At 35.4% G+C, this 27,272-nt stretch overlaps 2 protein-coding genes across 3 annotated transcripts; one reads left to right on the top strand and one right to left on the bottom strand.

The window, feature by feature from the left end:
- Positions 1–1,502: 1,502 nt before the first annotated feature.
- LOC111046689 (probable 28S ribosomal protein S6, mitochondrial) lies at positions 1,503–7,126 on the bottom strand. Its single transcript, XM_039431856.1, has 4 exons — positions 7,121–7,126; positions 6,767–6,924; positions 2,217–2,378; positions 1,503–1,757 (listed from the first exon to the last, which is right to left on the bottom strand). The coding sequence occupies exons 1-4, from the start codon at positions 7,124–7,126 to the stop codon at positions 1,658–1,660; spliced, it is 426 nt and encodes a 141-aa protein (XP_039287790.1). The 3' UTR covers positions 1,503–1,657.
- A 39-nt stretch (positions 7,127–7,165) lies between these two features.
- Positions 7,166–25,553, top strand: LOC111046688. Of its 2 annotated transcripts, XM_022332298.2 has the most exons (5): positions 7,166–7,217; positions 7,502–7,589; positions 19,501–19,640; positions 22,797–22,859; positions 23,131–25,553. In XM_022332298.2, the coding sequence occupies exon 5, from the start codon at positions 23,142–23,144 to the stop codon at positions 24,633–24,635; it is 1,494 nt and encodes a 497-aa protein (XP_022187990.2). In that variant the 5' UTR covers positions 7,166–7,217; positions 7,502–7,589; positions 19,501–19,640; positions 22,797–22,859; positions 23,131–23,141; the 3' UTR covers positions 24,636–25,553. The 2 variants fall into 2 exon arrangements, with proteins under 2 accessions (XP_022187990.2, XP_022187989.1); XM_022332297.2 differs by lacking the exons at positions 19,501–19,640; positions 22,797–22,859; positions 23,131–25,553 and adding an exon at positions 15,406–17,429 and having other exon boundaries at positions 7,170–7,217.
- The last annotated feature ends 1,719 nt before the right edge of the window (positions 25,554–27,272 follow it).

The raw sequence follows: 27,272 nt of genomic DNA on the forward strand, positions 1-27,272 counted from the left end.
GGGAGGGATACAGAGACACGATGTTGCCGTTTTGAAGCGGCCAGCGATCTCCAACTTCTAGTGACTGTTCGTGTACTCATGCTACACATGCGAAGTTCCCTGTCTGAAAGCGGTCAAACGACTGACAAATTGGCAACTGCGCTTCCACTTATTACTCTATTAATCACTTTAATATTGGCTGATCTCCTTCCATTTCTCTGCGCTGCATATTCCTCCAAGTATGAATCTTAATTTGCACGGACTATAGTTCTTATAGTGCTCAATACACTAGGGTGGCCAATCCTGGTGTCTCACTGGCTTCCAGCGTGCTTTACCTTCGGCCGCCAATGGTTGCTCTCTGACGATCCACTGGTGGCTGAATGTCATACGAGCATAAATTAATAAAATTGAACTAGTCCACCAATTGAGGTGATCATGATTTTTTAGATGATTACATGTCTACTTTGAAATCGAACCCATATCCAAAGCACTTGTAGCTGATGAAAGTTGCCAGATCTAAGCAACTACAAGCACGGACAAAACTACTCATGCCAAGGAATTTCAAATTTATTCAGAAACACAGAAAATATAAACGAAGTGAATAATCATAAGGAATGCTTCATAATTACTACTGCATCTTTGCACAAAACCCCCACAATAATCTTAGTATGACCAGTAATGAGTCTTTTTGTTGAACATTCATAGTAGGTTTATGTTACACAATTAAGAAAATTATTCGTTATTCAAGAGTGCATTATTTCAGTACAAAGTTCAGTGTATGGTTTGTGTGAATTTCAGCGAAAGCAATTACAGTAATTAAATAAAATCAAGTTGAAAAGCAGTTGTAACCTTTTCAAGATACTTGATACTACACAATAACTTACACCAGTGATTCTCAAAGTGTGGGGCGCGATCCCCAAGGGGGCGCGATGAATGCTCAGAATTCAAAACATTTTCAAATTCTCAATCAATGAGTGCTTCCTCAGCATGATAGAAGATGAAAACCTCATTCATCTCCAAGGTAACTATGCGCTTAAAATGGAGTTTGAAGAATATTCTCTCATATCCTTCTGGATTGGTGTGCACAAGGAACACCCAATTTTGAGTGAAAAGGCATTGAAGATATTGACTCCATTTGCGACAACTTATTCGTGTGAAACTGGGTTTTCTTCTCTAGCTGCCATGAAAAGTAAATTTAAATCAAGACTGGATGTGAACCAGGAACTTAGAGTAGCGTAATCAGAGCTGACACCTATTTTCAACAAACTCTGTGCGAAAAAACAAGCTCATCCTTCACACTGAAGCTCTTTTTATTGTTAATTGCTATGCTAAACAAAAGTAACAACTATGTACTATAGTAGCTATAGTACCTGAATAAATTATAATTGTTTGTATAGACTTTGTTGTTATACGCTTATACATGTAGGGGGCCCGGCTTACAGCTGAATTATGCAGGGGGCTCGAAGTGAAAAGTTTGAGAACCACTGACTTACACACTTATAAATTATTAAATTTATAACAAATAACATCAACTACATCAACTTTTTATTTACACAGAAAAACGTACATACAATGACCATAAATTGTTCAATATACTCGATCAGCGAACACTATTTATCTAAGAAGTTCACGTAAAAAGTCTATTGAATAATCTAATTATGAATTCACAGAACGTGACTTATAGAGGGTTGTAACCCAGACCATTATTGTATTGGAATTTCTTTGAGAATCTTGTTCCACGAATCTTTCTATTAGCCATCATTTCTTGTACTTCTGACCTGTAATGAAAGTAAAATAAAATTAACATTCTTCTATAATGGCTCGATAATCAAACAATAATTTTGATAATAATGATATGGTTAAGTGATATTGTACAAATAAATAAATAATGTGCACATTAGCAGCACGAAATAACTTTTGCCCACATAAGTTTTTTTTACTATTTTATATTCTGTTATTTAATAGCTATGATGAATAAAAACATTTGACGAATCTGTTTTATAACTGAGTACTGAAAAATGTACTCTACTACAAATACGATTTTGTTTTAGTAATTTTAAAAAATGCATTTGTACTAGAATAAAATATTCTAATTATTAAGCTATTACCGAAATATTAATGTTTACATTTGTATAACAATTCTGTCAACTATATAATAAGCGTTTCTTCATGGAGACAACACCGAAAATTGAATATATATATATATGTAATAGTAAAAGCATATATGTTTGGCTTGCCTGTAAGGAGCTGGTCTCATTTCCTCCTCGAATGTGCATTCTATGGGTTTGAAATTGATTTGAGGAAATATTCTGCCTCTTATCACATCCACATCTCGGTTAATTGTATTTGCTAAATCATTTATTTCAGTCGGAGGATAGTTGAATTCAAGAATGAAATAGCTGTAACGTAAAGTTGTTACTAATTAGATTCAAGTTTATAAGTTTCGAGTATGATTATAACAGTATTATACAGAGAACGACAATAAAACCTTTCTAATATAAAAATGGCACATTTTTTTCTATGTATTTCACACGACATGCAGTAAAATATTCAAGTAAATAATCAAATTCGTCAACAGTCTGTTGAAAATGATCGCTAGACGGTCGAAAGTACTACAGTCAGTAAGTGAACGAATTTCATTATTTACTTAAATATTTGACTGCATGTCATGTGAAATACATAGAAAAACGTGTGTTAATATAATCGCAGCTCGGAATGGATCCAGAAACCATAATCTTTATTAAAATGAGTAGAATATATGGATTATGCGAAAAGCATTGATGAATACGTAATACAATGATGCTTTCATTTAAAAAATTATAATGGAACACTGAAATGTTGTCTAGAAATATCACGAATTTATTGAAAAATTACACCTTGTGGTGAAACATGTATTATGAAGTCATCGGTATTTTTGTCAAATTTTATTACTCAAGAAAACTGCTATTCTTTTACTTATGATTTTAATGATTGTGTAAAGATAAATGAGCTGGATTAGTTCAATAATTTATCGTTCAACTGATTGAAGTTGATTATAAATTTGAGAACATTGTATTCTTTAACATATTACAAATATATTGAGTGTACCTCGTAATAATTAATGAGTTGTAGGATTAGCTAACTGAATCGTAGGCTCCACCTTGAGCATAAAGACCATTGCACATAGCAACAGACGGAAATAAAATCAACCCCAGGTTATCGAATGATGTGACACACACAGCCGTTCGTCTGTCTGCATGCAGACGTTCGATATTTCCTCAGTCTGTCTATTGCTGTGTGAATTGGCCTCAAAGTTGCGTTTCCACGAAAAATGAATACGAATGCATGACACACTTCCGTGAGGGATGAAATTCACCACCACGGAAGGTGTGGACCGTTCACACGACCCAAAGCCTACTTCTAGATCCAGTTTACCTCACAAAGCCAACGATCAGATCCAGAAATACAAATGATAGAGGATATGAGTAGGTTTACGACTGTAAATCAAACCGGGCTGATCCAAAGCATGGCCAATCGAGAACTATCCCCATTCCTGATGGCGTCCGAGGCAAACCAACTAAAATAATAATACTGAGGGTGATGCCCACATAAGCTCTTAGGCTTATCGTCTCCTCTGAAAGACGGGGTGGCCGTATCTATGTGATTGTGCTGTGGTCAAAATCTTTTGCCCCGGTCGATATTCGAACTCAGGTTCTCTTGAAAATTAGACCGGCGCGTTATCACTTACTCCAACGAGCCACCCAAACTATGCTATTTTCCTGTTCACTATCCGTTGTACGCACTAATTACTTCTTACTTGATTCATCTTCGTCGCAGTTCAATGACCGGGGTATTATCAAAATGTCCTCCCTTCAGCGGAGGTTCACATCATTCCTTGTCGTACTGTCAAGTGCTGGTAGGTGTGGTCCTGGACAAACTCTGTGGGTGCGTAGTATAATCGGGCTATCAGATACTGCTTCAGTGCAGAGGCCTCTAGTGCCTTCAGGTTGTCTGGCAGCTGGTTGAAAAAAGGCTCCCACATATGCTGGTGATTGCTCAAACTTCTTCAACCGGTGAATTGGAAGGTAAATGTACCCGTCATTCCTTAAGTTATACTGATACTTATCGCCTCTAAGCGTTGTGTTTGCTCTTTTTGCCATTATAGTGTACTCCAGGATATATAGTGAGATCACCGTAAGTATTCCATGTTTCTTGAAAAGCGGTCGGTAGTGTTCTGTCATGTTTTCTTCCTTCAGGATAGTTCTGAGTGCCTTATTATGAATTATAAGAACTTTATTCTTATTTATTTATTTTTTTTTACTTCCAAAAAATTTAAAAAATAATAATGTATGGCTGCCCCAATACAGGTTTTTCAAAAACAACCTCAGGAGCAGCCTATTCCACATAACCAGGATGGTATATTATGTTATTACAAATGTCTTACTATGTATTATTATTACTTATAATTTTGTAGTTTCTATATATTTTTTGAAATAGTATGGTCTAAGTTATTATGTAGAGATGTAATTTGTATTTTGTATTTTGAACTTGTATTTTGTATTGTTTGAATTATGTGGAAATAAACTTATTTATTTATTCATGTGAACCAAAGACGCAGAGCCCCTGGCCACAATGCCGTATCTAAGATGGGAGGCAAACAAGGCATCATATGCAGTAGTTTCTGTTTTATCCCCTGATATATATTAGACAGTCGCCGGATGACATAGAATGTAGATGACAGCTTTAAACAAAGCTGCTCTATATGAGGCTGCCAAGTAAAGACAGTTACACACACATCGATTTTTGGACGTACGAATTTTTTCGTCCTTATAAATTCCATTAGATTGAACAGATGTTTGCCGTTAAATCTGGTAGAATTCATAAGAACAGCAAAAAATCAATGTGTGTGTAACTGGCTTAAGGTTATTGTCGATTGTGATGCCGAGTAATATTGTGGTATATGGTTAGTTGTATGGACTTTCAGGCTATTACCAGTTGGTTGGAATTTAATGTGGATAGTCTTTTGTTTATTTATGGCTAGGTGCAATCTATCACAAGCATTTCTTGCTTCTTCCAGGGCAGCTACTAAGTTGTTTTGGGTTGACTCCCGACTGTTATGTGGCACTAGTATAGTAGTGTCATCCGCAAAGAGTATAAAATTGTTTCAACTGTTGATTTCTTTGAGGAGATCATTGATGTGAACTAGGAAGAGGAGTGGTCCCAGTATAGACCCTTGGGGTAGGCCTCTGTTTACATATCGGAGTGAGTATTTATATTGAATGATGTTGTTATCTTTTTGGTGTTCGATTGGTACATATTGCTACGATTTGATAGATAATCCTGAAACCACAGTAGAGCTGTACCAACTATTATGAGCTTTTTCAATTTCCCTTTCAATGTATTCCAATTCAGTGTATGAAATGCTTACTGGAGGTGAATGAAAAGGCCAGATGCTGTTTTTGTACTACCATCAGTTATTTATGTTATTACAAAGCTCTGAAGTCGTGGATGATGTTCTGTATCCCTTTCTAAACCCACCCGTGTCCTATTATTAGATTGTTAGCTTCAAGATGCTTGATAAGTTGATCGTAGATTGCACGTTCTATTATTTTTTATTTGGATGGCAGGTTGGCAATAGGTCTGTAGATTTTAGGGTCTGACTTGTCTTTTTTAAATTTTGGAAATATCATGGATATTGTAAAGCTGTGAGGTAGGGTTGCCTGATCGATGGAAGCATTAAAAATGTGCAGTAATAGTGTTCTCAATTCTTGTTCACAGTACTTGCCGTCATGCCCTGATGAGTTTGCCTTGAGCTCCTCAAGTAGTTAACTCAGTTCAGTGTGTGTAATGTGTTTAAATTTACTGAGTGCTGGTGTTGTATTTGGCTAAATTGGACAATCCAGTACTGTAAATGGTAAATGCTGGTTGCACAGGTGGCTGGATAAAAGTAGCATTTATGATATTACTGACATGATAGGGATCCGTTATTTCTTACCTCTTTACTCATTTATAATTCTCCAAAACTCCTTTATTTTGTTATCAGTCTGCTAAATCTTGCTATTTATGACTTTTTATTTTTCCTTACTTCAGAATCGTACAGCTTTTTGGGTGCCACATAATTGGATCCATCCTCTTGCAAGCCTGTCAGAAAAGTCTGTTATGTCCCTGGATAAAGTTCTTTTTTAGAGCCATAGTTTCTCTATCCCAAAAAAAATAATATTTTTTGTTAACGAGATTTTTTTTTTGGTTCCCTGGGCATGGTTTCATCAATGTTCTGGCGCAACACCATAGCAAAGACTCAAGTATTTGTCTTCTACTCATTTTTGTTCAGTCACCTGCCCCCAATTTACCCTGACTAGTCTGAGTTTCAATTGCATCAAGTTTAGTTTTGAGTAGTTTCGACTGTACTTGTGTTTTTAGCACTATCTGCTTTATTTTTTGTTTTGATTGTGCAGAGTATTGAGTGGTGATCAAAAATTTGATTCTGTTGTACTGAGGCATGTATGTTGTTGACTGGGTGATTGTGATAGAGCCATTGATACTTGTAGCTATGGTAGGACAGCTTTCCATGCATTCACGGATAAGTAGTTCACGCCTTTTTCTCACGTCTTGTGGGTACGCAGGGTGGACCTACATTGGAACCATTTATCCGTTTTTCTATAGAATGAAGTTGGTTGATGAATGTGGGTTTCAGAAAAATATCTAAGGAATGCTTAAGCAAAAAATACAATAATGGATTATTCCACAATCAAATTTGTTTAAGAATAGTAGTAGAAAGCAATGACAAAATTATTACAGTATTACATACCAAGCTTCCCGGTACGGTTTGCTATTTTTACTTATTTTGAAAGGTGTCGGCTTCTGTCCAATGTTACTTATAGACCTGATAATGCCACCCTTCTCAAAAATGGACTCAGCTGTTCTTTTCAAAACTGAAGCCAACTCAGCCTGGAAAGATGAAACAATCTATTTGGATCTATGCAATGTGAAATTACAACATTCTACATTTTAACAACTATTTTATACTACAACATTCTATATCTATCAGCGTTAGGACCAACAACTACTAATGATAATTTATGTCTGATAGGCATAAAATAGTAATTCTTCACTTAATACAAAATAATAGCATAGCTACTTAAAATAATATTGTTATTAGTACTGGCATCCAATAAAATGGACGTTTTCACCAATCAATACAATTATTTTTAAAACAGCTATAACGATTGATCGTGTTGATTATTGTACGTGAATAAATAGTAAGTATTTCTAACTCTCTTTTCTTTTTATTTCTTTTTGAACAAGTTTTAGTTTAAAACTGGAAATTATAAAATGATTATCATAACATGGCTGAAGGGTGCTAATCTTATACACACACATACTATTTAGTACAAATATTGAGTTTGTGTTATATTCTTTCAGTCTTATGCTACTTGCAATTTAAGGCATATTATTTTTAAAATTTAATTTTGTTTGGCAATTGAATAGCTTAATATTTGAAATTGTAGTGAAAGTGAACTAACCTACCTATTTTTTATTTCAGTCAAGTTTCTGCACTCCTAAAAGAATTTTATCTAAGGTCTGAGCTAAATGGTAATTGATTAATAATGAAGGCGGCAAAAAGACCAAAAGTGAGTACGGTATATCATACATGATTGGCTTGGGTTGTCACTGATAAATTATATTGATTATTAATAATACACTTACGCTCATATGTTGTATGTAGTGGTTTAGTGGATAGGGTTGGATGGGACGTTTGGATCTTATTAACAACAATATGAATAATTAAGCCAAAATTTAATCTAAGCATACATGCTGCATGATCATTAAAATACGTTTTATTCAATAATATAGTCTACTTCCAATGATTAAAACTTTTAGTTTTTGGTGGATTGATAGTCAATTATTAAATTTAGTTAAAGGTCCATTGATAGTTAGCCTATTCTATTCCTTTTTTATAATCAGCTTTATAAACTTATACAAACATTGAGAAACAATAATTGATTTTGAATGGTTCTACGTTTCTTTTCAATTTTATTGAATGAGCAAAGCGAATTCTATGTTTAAAGTCAATCGGCGTTTGTCTGTCTGTCTGTACTGTTTTTACCGCAGTTGCAATAATTGCAGTTATGGTCCGACTTGGATAAAATTTGGTATACAAGTACTTTAAATCAAGACGCAGAAACGAATATATTTGAAATTTTTAAATTCATCCCCATTTCAAGATGGCGGCCCTTTATTCAGAAATTTTACCCTAAAAATCAACCTAACTTTTCAATACTTCATCGGATCAGGTTCATTACTGGGCTCATTCTTCTCAGCGCTTCAAAGCGGTATTAACTTATTTCATGTAGGCTATCACATGTTCAAATTTTTTTAATTTTGAAATTCTATTTTTTCAAAGTACCAAAGTTTCAGATTTTTTATCTCTTCAATCGTGCATGCTAGCTCAAAAATGTACAGAACTTCTATTTCTCAGCGTCCTCCACTGATCCTATTGCATATATCATCATACTCTAAATCCAATTTGTATAAAAAATATGTGTTTACTTAATTGTGAATAGGCAAGTGTGAGTAGTGATGTCAGTGACTTTAGCGAGTTCTACTGTTCTCCCAACTACTAGTATAGCTAAGTTAATAGATGCCTGTGAAAATTACACTTCTGCCATAGGCATATTATGGTATAATGGACAATTAGCATGTTTTATTCTTATTTAGATTATTTTAGAAATGGCTAGTCTAGGTATTTGACAATCACCGGTCAGGTTGGGATACAAATTTAAATTGAATGAAATGATTGAGGATGCTTAATGTTGATGTGTCTTAAATTCAAAAAATCTGGTGTGGCGCACTCACACAACTTTCCTTGCCATTATGAAAATTGATCACCTGACGCTAGTGTTCACGCGCATCTCAAGTCGACTATTCAAAGATCTGAGCCAGCTGGTGACAGGACAATAACGCTGGAGACACACGAGAACTGCTATCACTTCATAGTGAATGATTTAATAGAATCAACATTTTTCAAATTTTGAGCTTATTTTCTATTTTAGGTGAAAATGTTACTGGACATTGATTGTAGAGATTTTCATGCTCAATCTTTTCCACATAATTGTTTTTGTTTAAATCGTATCTGAAGCCTTAATTTATCTGAATTATCTTAAATTATTTAAATTTCTACAGATATGAGACTTGTGGCAGTTGATAGAGCTCATCAATGACTATTTTAGGTATAAATTTGATAAAAATCGTTAGAACCGTTTTCGAAAAAATCGCGAAAAAACCTGTTTTAACAACATTTTAGCCGCAATCTTGAATTGCATTTGATCGATTTTGTTCGTGTCGGATCCTTATATTGTAAGGACCTTGAGTTCCAAATTTCAAGTCATTCCATTAATTGGGAGATGAGATATCGTGTAAACAGACACATACACACACACACACACACACACACACACACACACACACACACACACACATACATACATACATACATGCAGACCAATATCCAAAAAAACACTTTTTTGGGCTCAGGGGACTTTGAAACGTATAGAAATTGGGGTACCTTAGTTTTTTTCGGAAATCAATACTTTCCTTACCTATGGTAATAGGGCAAGGAAAGTAAAAAATCTTATAAGGTAATGTTATTAATAGTGCTGTGAATAAATCAAAATCATTTTCAAATTTTGATTCTGAGATTAGAAAATTACATTCTGGACAAAACTTGAACTTGACTCAAAACCAGGTAAATGTGTAAAGTGAATGATGCGGTTCTAAAATCGGGCTTAGTATTTCTGAACAAAACAAACTCTCAGACATTAGAGATAACAGTAGTAGTTTTCTATCCAGTATGGATTGAAGTAAATCTTGTGACTCAGTGAAAAAAAAATCAACTTTTCGTTGTCACTGATTGACACTTATGCCACATATGACAAGTATGGGATAAGTGGAGTTCCCCTGAAAATCATTGAGGATCACCTCTCAAATAGAATGCAGGTTACATCGGTGAATGGTGCAGAGTCACAGTCAAGGGAGGTGATCTATGGAGTGCCGCAAGGATCGATTCTTGGTCCTCTGTTGTTCCTTGTATTCTTCAACGACTTCAGTGTGCATGGAAGAGCCATTGTTCGCTGATGATACCACCCTACTGGCCCAGGATGAGGACCCCCAAACTGCTGTTGCCCAGTCCAATCTTCTTGTAGAAGAGGCTAGCCAGTGATTTAAGTCAAACAAAATGTGTCTAAATGAGGGGAATATACAGAACCTGTTGTGCACCTTAAGGCGTGGTCAGGCTCATAGTGATCCCACTCTATCGTGGGATCGACATATTTGCATGCTGTGCAATCGACTGGACTGGGTGACGTTTTTGATGCGGAAGCTGAAGCAACATCTGCCTGCCAACTACTTAATCACAGCCTACCATGGGCTGTTCCATAGTCATATAAGCTACGGAATAGTACTATGGGGCCATGCGGGTAGCTGTGAAAGGATTCTCCTTCTGCAGAAGTCATCGCATTACCTGGAGCACTGCCGGCCAATTTTCAAACGCCTGAAAATACTGACAGTGTACAGTCAGTACATGTATAGCTCCCTACGGCTCCTTAGGAGTAAGGTTCCTGCCTACCAGGAGAGGGGCCAGCTTCACCACCACAATACCAGGGGCAACATTGACCTGCCTTACTCCAGACTATCGAAAGCACATGAATGCTACCCCTTACGGACGCTTAAATTTTCTAACAGACTGCCGATTTGTGTTCGTGAGCTGGAGTATGGGAAGTTTTGTAGCCTGGTACGTGAAAAAATAATCAACTGAGACTCAATCTCTGTACTCACTGAGAGATGATGAGACAAGTGGACTTGTGGACCAGTTTGAGATTGTTTCATGATTAAGTATTGCAGTCCATCTACAGAGCCACATGAAACGATCAATCTGCAGCCATCTCTAGTTATTTGTGTATTAATTGTTTTATATTTTGACGAAGTCTGTCTGGCGACTGCTGGTCATGGACTGAATATACTGAATTACTGAAGTTGCTTAATGCTGATTTCTGGCCTTCTGGTGCTTTGGTTCGAAGATGTTTTGTGACAAAAACACCATTTGTAAATTCTCCTGGCTTTTCAGGGAGATCAACACATTAGTGTCAACACCTGTGATTAGAAATCGTGAAGGAAAATGATCGAGCTTATTTTCTGGTAATTGGAATGCACAGAGTGTTCAGAGATCCAAGAAGGGTATTCTTTCATTATTTGTTGAAAGTAAAGTTTGATATCTTGTGTTTGTGTTAGCATTTTTCGGCATTATTCTGGTCATTGTATTGCACAGAGTGTCATTATTCTGAACTCATTACTGTATTTGTTAAAAATCAGAAGCTTGATATATTGTATTTGTGTTGGCATTTCTTAACACAGAGTGTTAGTTCCAAGTAGGGTATTCTGTCAATATTTATTGAAAATCAGAAGTTTGATGCCTTGTGTTTGTGTTTCTTGATATTCGGTGAGTCAGATTTTTACTCGATGATGTCTGGCCTGATTATTGCCTCAATTATCTGTAAAACTGTGACTAGATGTTTCTTTCTCTATACCACTTTCCCATTGGTAATTTCACTAGTTTCTGTAACCGTTTTGAACGTCTATTGTTTTTTTTTAATAGACCACTTCACACATAGCATTGTGGTAGCTGGTGACTTTAATGTAAATTTGATTGGTGACGACTTAAAGGTAAGATTCTGAAATCTATCAAGCTTCTGAAATGTTTTGGCCTGCATAACACTTGCACTGAGCCCACCAGAGGAATCTCCTGTCTGGACAATGTTGCTGTGAGCTTTCAACCGGATGTTTCCAGCACAAAAATCATTGAACTGGCTCGTCCATGGTGATTTATGAAACATACTTGGCATATAAACTATATTTTCAGGCCGAGACCAGTACATGAGACTACATTGATTCTTTTTAGAAATGATGTGGCCAGCACCTGCTGGGATGTCGTACTTCAAAAACCCAGGTGACTCCGGCTTGTTTGAGACTTTTTCAGGTATCAATAAATTTCTTTTATCCTGAAAAACTCAAACCGCGTATCGCTCTCAGCAACCTCAAAAGAGACAGAGCCTCATCTTTCCACCTGCCTTGAGGTAGATTGTTAGTTCTTTTAAGCCATCCTGGAGCCCTGACGTGTAAGGAATGTCCGTTTTCATGCTAAGAGAGGTGGTGGATGCTATTGCGAAACCTCTTGCTGCAGCAATTATTGTTGCTTGAGATTCTTCACTTTTCCAGACTTTCTGAAGACCTCAAGAACCGTTCCTATGTACGAGAAGGGTGATCACCAGAGCTTGTTTTAGGCCAATATTCACGACTCCAATCTTTGGAAAGATGGTTGGTAAGGGTCATTCAACCAAATTTGTAGCCATACTGAAACGTGCTCCTAGGATTATTACTGCAAGTGAACATCATGTTCATTGCAAGCCCATTTTTGTTGGGCTAGGTATCCTTACAGTAGTCAGCCACTTCCTCCTCTGCCCCTCGTATATAAAGAAGAATCAACAAAATTTGTTAACCCACACTGATGTACATCACCAGAACACTAGGGATCGAGTGCTGTTTGACATACCCAGGGTGCACCTCCAGAGTTGGCTCAGTTTTTTGAGAGCCAGGGCTTATTATGATGTCCAGGAATTTTTGAACGCTGACATGTCTGAAATTCTATCTGGCTAATTTGCCAGTAAGTCAAAGAGCAAGGCCTTAGATGATAACCAAGTGTGAGTTATCTTTATGAATTTGTGTTTTTTTTTTTTACTTTTATTGTGACAATGACGCCATCGAACCCACAAGTGTGGGTAATGGATGAAGAAGAAGGTATAAGGAATATAATTTAGAAATGAAACACATAGTCCATTTTTTTACCTTTCTTAAAAATGTATTGAGATCTATTGGATTAAATTATCATGGTTTCCATAGGGTTGAATCCTCTAGTTTTAGGTGGACTGTATGAATTCGAATTGATCTAGTTTTCAAAAACCATCACTAATACGGGCCGGCACAAAGTAGCAGGAAAAGACAAAACTTCAACGAAAAACTAGCCTAAACATGTATTTTTAATATTAATATTGTAGCTTGTAGCAATTACTCCTAGAGTTTAATATTTCTGAATTGATGGTAAATATTTGAATTAAGCTGTATTTTTAGTCTATTTCATTTGCATTCTTTTAGATGTGATAACGTTTATGTATTGTACAATTATTACACTTATGTGAGAAGGCACAACAGGTTCATGCCCAAAACTGTCCCTTCTCAAATTTATACTACAGTCCAAATTAAATCAACTTTATAGATCATGAGAAAAATATCATACTCGCAACAAGATTAATTTTATGAGTTAAGCCCAGGAAAAACCTGTCATGCAGCATAATGAAATTTCTGTTTGGTGAAGGGGTTTGATTGATTGAGTACTTTATTTATGTAGATTACAATATATACTGGCTTATATACTGGGGTGGTGGTAGAACAGATCACATGACGGGATCGGAACACTGCATGACAGGTATGTGTGTGTGTGTGTGTGTGTGTGTGTGTGTGTGTGTGTGTGTGTGTGTGTGTGTATGTACCCGGCTAAACAAGTAGTTGCAGCATGTTCTAATTTTAGCCATAAAATTATTTGTAATTTTAATCTAGTAAAATTGATAGGCTATTTCTATCAAATGTTAGGGATTGCATTCATTCAATTTAAAAGTAATTATTTATTATTTGCTTATGATTATTATTTTTAGTTGATCGTTGAGACTGCAGGGCAATATTAAGTATTCCTTCATTGAGTATTCCTTTTTATATTCAGGCTTCAAGTTTTAATATTCCCCTAGGCTTTTTCTGAATGAATTTTTGAGAGGTAGACAACAGTGGAGCTCACTAGTCTAACTGGTGAGTAGACCCTTTTTGCTATAAGTTAACAGTTTCAATGCAATTGATATGCATTTTCAAATTAGCATGCCATTTCAATATTTGAGTGCAACAATGTTTTTCAACAGGGTTGGCCAAGTGGATGTGGCCCCCCGCATCCTCCTTGTTTTAATAGAGCAGTTTCATAGTTATAAGATAATCAGTTTGAAGCTCAAAACATGCTTTAATAATAATACTTTGGTCGGAAAATTGTTTATCAAGTCCACCCATTTCAATGAACTGATGAATTTATGTGCCCGACCTCAGTGTTCACATTAATGAGTTAAGTTCAGTTTTTTATAAATTGTTTAACATAATACAGAGTGCGGAAACTAAACTTCCTTTTTTAATGCATACTGTTCAGTTGGTTGATGACACGGCGGAATGCTAGTTGTCACTCTGGAGAGTGGTGGTTTTAAAGTTTTGTTGTTGCGTAGATCAGTGGCCATTATGAGTTGGACCAGCGAGGAGCGTGCGTTCGCCGTTGAGGCCTGCTTTGCGAGTGGCTGTACAGTGGTTGCAGCACAGCGCGCCTTTCGGAATCGGTTTAATTTAGCCTCGTTGGCCCGTGTTCCAAACCGGAAATAGATTGTTTTGTGAATTACTACATTAAAAACGGGTGGTTCAACAAAACGAAGATCTAAAGTTCCACGGCCCAATTAGATCACATGAAAACATTAAGACAGTGATAGCTTCAATTTTGTAATATCCAAGGCGATCAGCACGCAAATATGCGTTTGCCTTTGGACTTTCCGATCGTTCTGTGAGAAAAATTCTTCACAAAGACCTTCATTTTCATCCATGCGAAATGAATATAATATACAAAATGGCTGATTTGAAGTAATACTTCCCAGAATGCCTTATCTTAATCAGAGGTGATTTGTAATGGCCCGATTATGACTCGATTTGCCCCCGTGTGATTTCTTCTGTGAGGTTTTTTGATATCCTATTTGTATATAACCGTCCAAAGACCCTCTAAGACTTAAAGAACAGCATACAGGAAGAAATTACCAAAATTAAGCGTGCAATGCTTGAAAGAGTAATATCAAATACTAGAAATATGTACTCCAAGTGTATCCAGAGTTTGGGACGTCAACTTTATGATGTACTCTTCAAAACTGCATTAAACAAAGCTTTAAATGCATACTTCCTTTCTGAAAATGATATAAAACTGTTCTGACTCTTACTATGTGTTTTATTAAGTTTTTAAAAAAGGAAGTTTTCATGCCGCAACCTGTATTTAAATAAAAGTATCTTTCATTGCAATTGTTTATATATTTCGTAGTCTTAATTTGTCTTTGAATTTCTGTGCGTCCCCCCCTTTTATTGAAATTATTCAAGTGGATGTTTTTTTTTTTGTTCAATAGTGTTGGAAAGTTCCAGTGGAGCAAAATAGTATTAACTCCTACACACAGACGTAAAGTCTTTGTAGGAGTATTTCTGTAAATGTTATAAGGTTGTATTTATTGTAAATCATGTATTTGTGTAAAAGAGATTTTTAATTTGAATTTGTTGTTGCAGTTGAACAGGAGTAGGCCAACTAGGAGCAAGAAAAGTCAACTTCTAGATCCTGTGGAAGTGCTGCTTCCCGAGTTGACTGAGCGGATCTTCTCCTGCCTGCCATTGAAAGACTTGAACGCGTGCAGCGCTGTCTCGCGGCGATGGCACGAAGCTGCCAGCAACGACCGCCTGTGGCGAGGCCTGTGCAAGCGACGCAACTGGTTCGACTGCGGCACTCTCGACAAATGCATCGACTGCTTCCAAAGTCTCCAAAACGACATCACCCACATATCCAATTTGCCCAACTGGCGAAAGCATTTCGTGCTCAAGAATCAGTTGAAGCGCAACTGGTTCAAAGGCAACTACCAGAAATGCAAGATCCTACTGACAATCGACCGGATCGCCTCCATCACGTGTGTGGACTCGTGCAACATGGTGCTCGCCTACGGCTGCAACAACGGGGAGGTCAGAGTCTACAACATTAAGGAGCCCTACAAACTGTTGCAGACTATACAGTGTAAAGATGATTCCCCCATTGATGCCATCAGGATATCGGAAAATTACCTAGTTTACACACAAAGTCTGATGTTGTATGTGTTTAAACTCAGTAGGAGAGGTATCTACCGATTTTGCTCAATTAAGTCGATGCGCACAGAGGAAGTAGTCGAGATTAATAGTTCTTTGAAGCATATTGGTGTGAATCTAGTAAAGAACGTTGCCGAACACAATGGTGAAAACGAACTGCCGTTTTTCCAGCAGCAAGCGCTGTTCGGCGTCAAGTTTTTGTTGGTTGGTGATAGTTTGATAGCTGCAACTAGTACGTCGCCATTCATACATGTGTGGGACCTGGCGTCGCCGTCAGCGCGCGAATGTCAGGTGTTTGAGCTGGACGAAGAAACGGAGGTCGGCGACATTTGTGTGGCCAACAACACGCTCTACATGTCGCTGATAGTGAAGGACGAGAAGAAAGAGATGCCCAAGAATCCGTTCCGCTGGTACATTCAGGCGTTTGCGATGGACACTTTCCGCCAGCTGTACCGCAGTGAGGTGCACCGCTACGATGACGTGGCGATCCCGGCGCTCGAGGCGAGCAACTCGTACGTTGTGGTGAGTTTTCGGCCGGGACACATTTTCCTGTTCGACCGTCATGACGGCAGCCTGCTGTATCACGACAGCACTCTGGTGTTCCTGGACGCGCGACCCGAGAACAGCGACTTTATCGGCGTGAAGCACAACGACTGTCTGCTCATCTACAACCCCAAAACCAAGAGCACCATCGCCTCGGTGGACCTGGGTGGCTCGCCCTGGGGCATCTACCACGATGTACTCATCACAGTCTCCACCAGCTTCGATCGGTTTGGCAGAGGCATCCCCTACATGGAGTTTTGGTGGCTCAAGAAGAAAAAGTACCTTTCCTATGGACCCATACTTGTTCTAACCTTTCGAAGTCTTTCTAATCTAGTTTTCATGGACGAAACTAAAGTAGTATTATTTGTTGAGAATCGTTTCTTGTATATAATTACTTTCATGGCTTAGACAGAAATTGGTTAGATCAAGTTGTATGTCCTTCGTCGATAATTATTTTTACCTCAAACATGTTATCAGTGTTTTTTTTGGATTAGACAAGCTTTAAGCCAGTTACACACACACACATCCATTTTTGCCGTCTTTATGATTTCTACCAGATTTAACGGAACTTGACAAACATAATCTGTTTGACTTCATCTGTTTTTCGAATAGAATTCATAAGGACGGCAAAAAATCGTACGTCCAAAAATCGATGGGTGTGTAACTGGCTTAAGGCTTGTCCAATCCAAGAAATCCTGATAACATGTTCGAGGTAAAAATAACTATCGATGACTATAACATAAAACTAAATCTAACCAACATTATTCACACCCTTAGTTTAATTACATCAACGATTGGATCTCGTAAAGTCTATTTCTTCAGAAAATATTTATAGCGTTTTCTTGGATACGATGAAAGTTCTAATTCTTTTGAAATATAGTTTCCCGTCACCTGTCTAAAAATACACTTTGAAAAGGTAGTTTTTTGTGATTTGAATATAAACTTATTATTAACTTCAAAAATCCAGCTATTGGCAATTTTTCTTTGAATGAATTTTGTTACAACATAGTTTCTATAAAAACATTTTGTAGATGTTTTATCACTATTTATAACATGCTTTGATGCTATGCTAATTCTATTCAAAGTAGCATACTTTTGTTTATAAAAGTAACCTAAAGTATTCTTCTATTAAATTTACTCTCTCATAATTTTATTCTCAAAAAAATAAGGAATTAATCAATTTCTTACTAATCGAGATGCTTCAGATATCCTCCAATACAACAATATTTTCTACTTTAAGGAGATGGCTTCTACTCTAATAAATGTCTTAGAAAATAGTTAATCAAATAACAAAATGAATGAGTGATGCTTCTTGAAAATTTCAATCATATAATTATGTGTATAAATTTACGGTTATTAATCTGTAATCTCAAACTTGTTGAATTTGTGATATAAGTGCCTAAATTTTGATCTTGGCCTACTTTGAAATAAATTTATTCTTTACTTTGAATGAAAAAAAAATTGAGGATGGACTTAATAAATGCTGGCTCATTCTTTATTAATAAAAAAACTTCTTTAAAGTTGGTAGTAATTCTAAATTACGCAACCGTTGTTTATTTATTGGATTTTACTCTAAATTTTTGAACAAAACATGTTCGAAATTTCATTGTTTTCATTCTATCTATCTGAAAAAAACGTTTTATTAGTTAAATTATTTTATTAGTAGAATTATTTGGTTTGAAACTAAATAAAAATTCGTATTTTATAAATTTATGAATTGGCTAAGAATAATCATTGCCACTCTCGTGGCAAATTTCAATTTTTTAACCTTGTTTATTAATTGAAGACTATAATTGGATGCTCTCATAAAATACTCATAAAACTGATTGATATTATTATACATATTTATTCTTAATGTATGTTTTAGTCTCAAAAATAATATTGAACCATTTTAATGTAACTAAAATTGTAAAAAAAAATTGTAATTAAAAAAATTGTATTTTTTTTTTTTTTACTAAAATTGTAATTTGATACCATGAATGCTGGTTTTGTTATTTTATTTTTAGATTTAGTTTATAAGTGAAAAACTTGAAAGACCTTGAGTTGATCTTATCTATCATTGTTGTTATTCGGTTTAGTTTGTAAATAAATGAAAATTCCATACAATTGTTAGTTATTGATTGATTACGGACACCCTCAACAAGTTTTTACAATCACAATAGAATCTCTTATGGTTACCAAGATCTGCTGTTATTTCTTCAACTTCGAATGTTTTGTGAATTTTTTATATCCAGTCTGAAACTATATTTTTTATAATGTAGGCCTATTTTATTTCAACTAAAACGGAAGAGCATAGAATTCACGCACTTTGCAGGGAAGACGACCGTACATTGTACAATGGAGAGTACAGTGTAAAGAGAGTCATAAAAAAATATTATTTATAATCATATTCTAAGGCCCGGGTGCACAAAAGCCGGTTAAATTTTAACCGTAATAAATTTCACGAGAACCAATCAGAGAAGGTCTTTTTGATAAGACCTTCGGCTTCTCTGATTGGTTCTCGTGGAATTAATCACGGTTAAAATTTAACCGGCATTATATCTTATAAAAATATAAGAATCTTATTTGGAGGCTAATAATCCTGAGATGATAAACTATAATGATAAGACAGCACAGGTCAAATAATATCTAAAATGAAGGAAGTGGTAAATGATAGTATAACACAAAGATTTCTTGATTTACTAATTAAATTGTACTGATTTAAACAAAGTTTTTCAAGACATACTCGTTAGTTCTGAACAAGATTGAATAATTTTGGGAACTGTCAAGTGGTCGGTCACTCATAGTTGCTGCCTAGAACAAAAAAAGCACAAATTGCTCTGAATCATGATTTTTAGCAACTTTGATTAATCATATAATGGCCTAATAACTATACTACGGTATCCTTATAAGGCGAGGTGGTACATTCGTCAAGTTCAAGTCTCTCCACCAACAGAAACCAATAAAAAAGCAGCCCTAGTTGAACAAAGTTTTCTCTTTTTCTTTCAGTCATATCGGCTAGAATGATGTGAATCGAAGGTGGATCAATTAATTGCTTTAGTATCCTTATTCATTGGTATTGATCTACTGCTATCCTCTAGTCTTCTCATCAATATCTCTAGTCATTTCTTCAACTGTATCGCATCCATGTAAGTATACTAACTTATTTTTGCTAATCAGATTTCAATCAATCTAGGCTACTCGTAATATACCATTCTTGATATTTTTCATTCGCTAAACAATTAATACAGCACTAAATGCTAATCCTATTATATTAAGCGAGCAATTTCTGTATAAATATTAATATGGGTATATATTTATGTTCAACGGCTCCAACGATTTTCACGAAATTTGGAACATAGTAGGTTTATGATATACGGTAGGTAAAAATTCGATTGCACTATGTCTCATCCTTGGGAAAACTCGCTGAACGACATTAAAACGATAATTCATCCTTGGCTGAAACAGCTGTGTATAGTAAAAAAGTGAGTGAGCGAGTGAGTATGTAAAAAATTAAAATATCGCATCCCCGAAATTCATAAGATGACGTAAAGCCAGCTGTTAAAATATAAACACGATCATTATTTTTAGAGAATTGTGTTCTGTCACAGCCTACTATAGATAGAAAAGTAATATTATCCAAAGTAAGCCATGGTTCTGTTTATCAATAAAATTTATTGTTATTTTTAATAAAAATAACGAGCGAAGCTCGGTGCCCCGATATTAAAATTTTTAGAAGTGAGGCAGTGGCGAATTTAGATTATATATTTTGGGGAGGGCAAGGTTTATGTAATGTCAACTGATTTTAAGTAAACACCCCATGATACTTAAAATATCAGTTTTGCTGCTTTCTTTCTTTCAGAGGGTAATTTGCGCTAAACACCCTTTTTATTTTACCGTCAAGCCGTCAAAAATACCCTAACCTTCAAAAAATCAGATCATTGACCTTTTTCTTAATTACTGTACTTATTTTTCTCTATATTCATTACTTCGGGGGCGGTCCCCCTGGGCCCCCGTTATATACGCCCCTGAAGTGAGGCTAGTCATTCACAGTCGATTACGGTGTAACTGGCACAAACTCTCTAGATTCGCTATCCAGGAAGCATCATACCTTGAATAGCAGGCACAAGAGAACTCAAGTATTATGTAGGCTACTATCTGTAAAATGCTATTGAACTATTCAAGTTATAGCCATGACTATATGGTAGCAGCAACTTTATTATATATGCGATTGTGGCTCTTTATGGAGAATTATCTGAGTTTTCCATCAACTTTCAGATAAATTCTATTGCTACAATATTGACTTATCAAATTTCATTTTTTCAGTTCAGTAATTATATAGAGTGTTCTGAAGAAAGGTACCCATAAGTCAGGGCGTGATTTCCCACACCAAAAGAAGAAAAAAGTTCCAATTAACATAGGTCCGAAAATGCTTAGTTACCAAATTATACAGAGTGAAAGATTTCGTCTGAATTCCAGCTCCCCTGCTGAATCGAAGCCTACGGGTACTTGTTGGCTGCCAATTTAGCCTACAATTTTTGTACTTTATGTAAAATACTGAAAAATTGAATAAAACAGTTTCCAGACCTGTAGGTTCAGTATTTTTGAAGATATGTGACGAAATACGCGAAACTTGGTCCCGAAAAACAAGTTCCTTTAAGGTTTGAAGCAGATTTACTACCATTTTAAATGTACAAATAAACATATTTTCTTACAGAACTTGTAGAAAATCTAATTTCGAAGAGAAAGATGTAAAATAAGTCTATAATAGACAAACGCAACCTTTAACAAAAAATTAAATTACACACAAAAAACACATGAAAAATCGACAAAATCTGGTTATAGCTCTCTTTTCATGCGTTTTGTATATATGTAATTAAGGATTTTTTTTAAAGGTTGCGTTTGTCTATTAAAGAATTATTTTACATCGTTTTCTTCAAAATTAAATTTTCTACAAGTTCTGTAAGAAAATATGTTGTGTTTATTGTACATTTAACATAGTAAATCTGCTTCAAACCTTAAAGGAACTTGTTTTTTGGGACCAAGTTTTGCGTATTTCGTCACATATCTTAAAAATTACTGTAGCTACAGGTCTGGAAACAGTTTTATTCAATTTTTCAGTTCATTTTACATAAAGAACGCAAAATTGTACATTTTAATTAACAGCCAACAAATAATACCCGTAGGGCTTCATTTCAGCAGGGGAACTGGAATTCAGACGAAATCTTTCACTCTGTATAACTTGGTAAATAAGCATTTTCGGACCTATATTAATTAGAACTTTTTTTTATGTGAGGAATCACTCCCTGATTTATGGTACCTTTTTTCAGAACATTCTTTATACACTGAAATAACATTGTAATGAATAGAAATTCATCAATAATAAATCAAATTTCAGTTCCAGGATTTGTTAATAATTTTATGACTACGTGATACAAATAAAGTTGACCTCAATCTTGTGCTTGATAAGATAGGTAGTTCATCAGCCTCATTTTTATCGTGAAAATAAAGTTTATATGCATAATATACACTTAGCTTGTAAATAAAACATTTTTTTATTGGAAATATTGGACTGCGATAAAATGGGCCAATAAAATAGACGGAATTTTCAAAATGTTTATATTAAATAATCTTTCATTTATTCATCATATCAGCATACAGTATTGAAAACAAGTTGTCATTCCTGAATGGATTTGAATATTCTTATTGTTGTTGTTCCATCTTTTCCTCACACATAAGTAAAATATCAAGATAACTTTCTTCATTATTAATTATTTGAAAATTTAATTTTGAAAACAAGATTTTCATGAGGCTCTCTAGCATTAAGAAACAACTCCTACCCTAGCAGTTTTTTGTAAGTCTGAACAGCCTAATATTTGCTCGTACGATTATGATGATGATTTATGCCTGAATAAATTCTTATTTTAATAGGCTCGATTGAAACAAATTTATTAAATTTGTAATACAAAGTTTACGTAAAGATGAAAGCACAATCAGTCACTTTGTCTAGTAGACTGGTACCTGTTGGTGCAGAGGAACCGTGCATCATTTACAAATGAAAGGTTGCTGGCTCGAATCCTATCAATCTTTTTTCTGAGAATTTTCAAGTTCAGTGAAGATTATCTATGTAATTTTGACAAAATAATAAATAGTTATTCTATTTATTCATGTTTTTTTTAATTAATTCTTCTATTGTAAATTTTTATAGTTGTTGAGCAAATTTGATAGGATAGGCTAATACTTTTAATTTTCAGCATAAAACTACCTATATGGAACTAAACTCAATCTTTTTGTGTTTTTCACAGATCGTTGCGGAGCCCGGGCTACGCCTGCTTGTCATTAATACAACGTTCGGAGAGGAGAAACAGGTGAATCCCAATTTAAACTATATAAGCTATTTATCTACCGCATTTTTGTATTATGTAAAAATATTGATTTTTTGATGATTAAAACTTTTTTGTTGGATTTTCATTTCCACACAATTTTCAGTCCAAAAATAGTTGGCACCGCACTACTAGAGATTTATAATTTCAATAAATACATATAAAATAGGATATTACACTTGTTACCGTATAGATTCTGACAAGAATGCCGATTTATGTTGAATAAAATAACAGTTGCAATTTCGATTGGTTGCAGAATATTGAACGATGAGCGATCCGGTTGCGGCCCTTCCACCCGAATTGGTGGAAAAGATTCTGTCTCCTCTAACTCTGCCAGATCTGCTAAATTGCAGTCTGGTATCGAAGCTGTGGCACAATACCACAAACAACAACAACATTCTGTGGAAAAACTTGTGCATCAGCAGAGGATGGAAGAGCTGCCATGAATTTGACGACTGCATTAACAATTTCCTGAGCTTCGATGCCAAAGACAGGCAGCAAATGGAGGGGTTTGCAGAATGGAAAAAGTATTTTATTCTTAAAAATAGAGTTAAAGACAACTGGATGAACGGAAAGTACAGAAAGGTGGAAACAGCTGTTCCACCAGACGTTTGTGAGGGGTCATGCTACACCATGTCAACCAGCACTGTGGCTGTAGGCACCTTCAACGGACTTGTCAAACTTTTTGATATAAGAAACGATGATTTCCGGCTCATCCAAACCATTCAATTTAAAAACCCCTACTCTTTCAGTGACATCAGATTATCTTCCGAGCACCTAGTTTTCTGCGATGAGTTTCACCTGTTCGTATACAAGCTAAACGAAAGTGGAACCTACACTTTTTGTACAATGAAAGTGATCGGTGAAAAAGAAGTACTGACCATTACAGATGCGTCCAATTTGGTTGGAGATCGTGATGCAGATAGTAGTGACAACTTGGGTGGGCCGTGTCGAGCGCATGATATTAAAGGCTTGGAGTTTTGTCTGAATGATGATTTTCTGGTTGCTGTCAATCTTCTGTCACGAGGAATTCTAGTTTGGGACCTACAAGAGTCACCATTGCTTGAGATTGAGCACGTGTTTGAGCGCGGCGAGGGCACCGCCATCAACTCCTTCTGCCTCATGGATGACCAGCTCAGTGCCTCCTTCATCATCAACACCAAAACCAACGATCACGTCACCGACATCGAAGAATACCATTGGTTTTTTGAGGCATACTCCTTGAAACACAACTCCCGAATGTACCGCAGTGAAACATTATATGAAGGCACCTCACCAATGGCTGCCTACATAGAAACAAATAACTCCTACACTGTCAACGGTATATTCTATCATGAATCTTCCACAATCCACATCTATTTTTTCGATAGAACTACTGGAAGACTCATTTACCAAAGGTTTGCCGATTTCGTGGATATTACAGCTTATCCGGAAAACACCGACTTCGTAGCGATTCTTAAAAATGAGTTCATGATAATGTATAACCCAAAAACAGACTGCACTCTGTATACTATTGAATTGCAGGGTATGTTTACAAACATTTATAATTATGTATTAGTAACACTATGCGAAGAACATGACAATGTTGGAAAGACTAGGTCAAAGTTGGAGTTCTGGCGGTTGAAAAATGCCCAGCCAACTGATGACTACATTCATATGACTGTCTTACCGCAGTATCATAATTGTCACGTTGCTTGCAATGACTCAGGTATTCTTTTTCGTGGACCTGGATCTCTTTTTCTAATACATTTTGTTGTTTAGATGAACTTGAAGTTATGACTACCTAACTCATCCAGAAGCAGAAGCAATCTTTATTTTGTATCTTAATACCGTATCACAAAGTTTGGCAAAAGAAACAAACTTACAAACAAAAACAAACTTCTTTGACCAAGAAATTGGAATAATCTGTAATATTTTATAAGTATTTTTTTACATTTTCTCTTTTTCTAATATATTTTTTAGTTTAGATGGACTTGAAGTTATGCCTACTAACTCAAGCAGAATCAATCGTTATATTCTGTATTTTAATACCGTAGGCTATCACAAAGTTTGAAAAAACAAACTTAAACATACAAAAAAAAACTTCTTTGAGCAAGAAATTGAGAAATTGAAATAATTTGTTATTTTATAAATAATTTTTAAACATTTTCTCTTTTTCTTATACATTTTGTAGTTCAGATGAACTTGAAGTCACTACTAACTCATGCAGAAGCAATCGTTATTTTGAATTTTAATACCATCTCACAAAGTTTGAAAAAAACAAACTTAAACATACGAAAACTAAATTCTTTGAGCAAGAAATTGAGGAATTGAAATAATTTGTAATTTGTAAAGTATTTTTTTCTCTTTTTCTGGTATATTTTGATTGTTTAGATGAACTTGAAGTGACTACCGTACTAACACATGCAGAAGCAATCTTTATTTTGTATTTTAATACCGTATCACAAAATTTGAACAAAAAAAAAACAAAAAACTTGAATCAAACACAAAAAAATTAAGCAAGAAATTGAAAAATTGAAATAATTTGTAATTTTTTACTCTTTTTATGGTTCTCAATAATCATTTGTATTTACCAGAAGATGTGAGAAATAAGCTAAAATATAACATAAATAAGATTACTGTAAGAGTGGAATAATGAAAGATAACTCAACATTTGAAATAAATGTATTATTTGATGTACTTTTGTTTTTTTTTTTAATTTAGCCACTTTCAATTTGACTGCTTCTAGCCTTTTGTGTTATGTGCTTTATTTGAGTGTTGGCCGGCCCTCTGTCCGGTTGGCCAGCCATTTTGAAAGCTGAACTCTATAGTCTGTTCATCGAATGGAATGACCAAACATAAAGTTTGCTCTTGTGTGAGTATAAAAGTAAAGACTCATATAATCTATTAAATTTATAGTGTATAATAAATATAAAATAAGCCATTTACTTTTACTCTACAAAAACGTTATGTTTTGTCTCTCCTTTCGATGAACAGACTAGAGTAATTGTAGTGAAGCTTTTACTTCCGTTTCTTTAAAAATATTTACAAAAATGTATTATATAGTGGTTCATGGCTAGTTCAAATACATGATGATGTCTCCAGATGCACTACAACAAGCAATACTGGTGGATCTGGTCATTAATGGAAATATTTTCAAGATGGTGATATGTTTCAAACATGTCAACATCTTGAAAAATGTTTCAGACGGAACATAGGTACTTTGCAAAATGCTGCTATGTTTAAAAAAGCAAGAGCATGTAGGAGCTCAGGCTCTACCAAACACTCACACCGCCATCATTGTCTATGGCTGTGAAGCCTGGACAATGATCGATGCAGATTAGAAAGCTCTCAGAGCTGCTGAAGAAGAATATGCTTCGAAGAATCTAAGGTTAAACATGCGTAAATTGTATCTGGAGAATAGAATATAGAGCTGATTTGGTTGCACTCACACAGGGACAGGACATAGTGAGATTTGTAATAATAATAATGAGTTTCTGTTCATGGCGTGGTCATAGCAGGCCAACAAGTGAACAAGTTAAGAACATAAAAAAATCTGGTGTGGCGCACTCACACAATTTTACTTGCTGTTATGAAAATTGATCACCTGACGCTAGTGTTCACGCACATCTCAAGTTTACTTATAAACAAAGATCTGAGCCAGCTGGTGACAAGACAATAACGCTGGGGACATAAGAGGTCTGCTATCTCTTCATAGTGAATCATTTAATAGATTCCACAGTTGCCAACAGTTTGCAATAATTTATTGGATAATCACATTTTCTCGAATTTCGTGCTTATTTTCAATTTCAGGTAAAAATGTTACTGAACATTTATTGTAGAGATTTTCATGCTCAATTTTTTTGTTTTTATTGTATCTGAAGCCTGATAATTGGGAATCTAAAATCAAACTTTGCATAGATGGGGCGGAGCTCCTGAAATTTTTACAGACATAGGACTTGTGGCAATTGATAGAGCTTATCAATGACTATTTTGGGTATAAATTTGATCAAAATCGTTGGAGCCGTTTTCGAGAAATTCGCGAAAAACCCTGTTTTTGACAACATTTTCTCCATTTTAGCCGCCATCTTGAATTGCATTTGATCGAAATTGTTCGTGTCGGATCCTTATATTGTAGGGACCTTAAGTTCCAAATTTCAAGTCATTCCGTTGATTGGGAGATGAGATATATCGTGTACACAGGCGCACACACACTCATACACACACACACACACACACACACACACACACACACACACATACAGACACATACAGACCAATACCCAAAAACCACTTTTTTGGACTCAGGGGGCCTTGAAACGTATAGAAATTTAGAAATAGGGTACTTTAATTTTTTTCGGAAAGCAATACTTTCCTTACCTATGGTAATAGGGCAAGGAAAGTAAAACTGTCATAAGA

This window comes from Nilaparvata lugens, chromosome 7 (assembly GCF_014356525.2).
Source record: "Nilaparvata lugens isolate BPH chromosome 7, ASM1435652v1, whole genome shotgun sequence".
Classification (NCBI taxonomy): domain Eukaryota; kingdom Metazoa; phylum Arthropoda; class Insecta; order Hemiptera; family Delphacidae; genus Nilaparvata; species Nilaparvata lugens.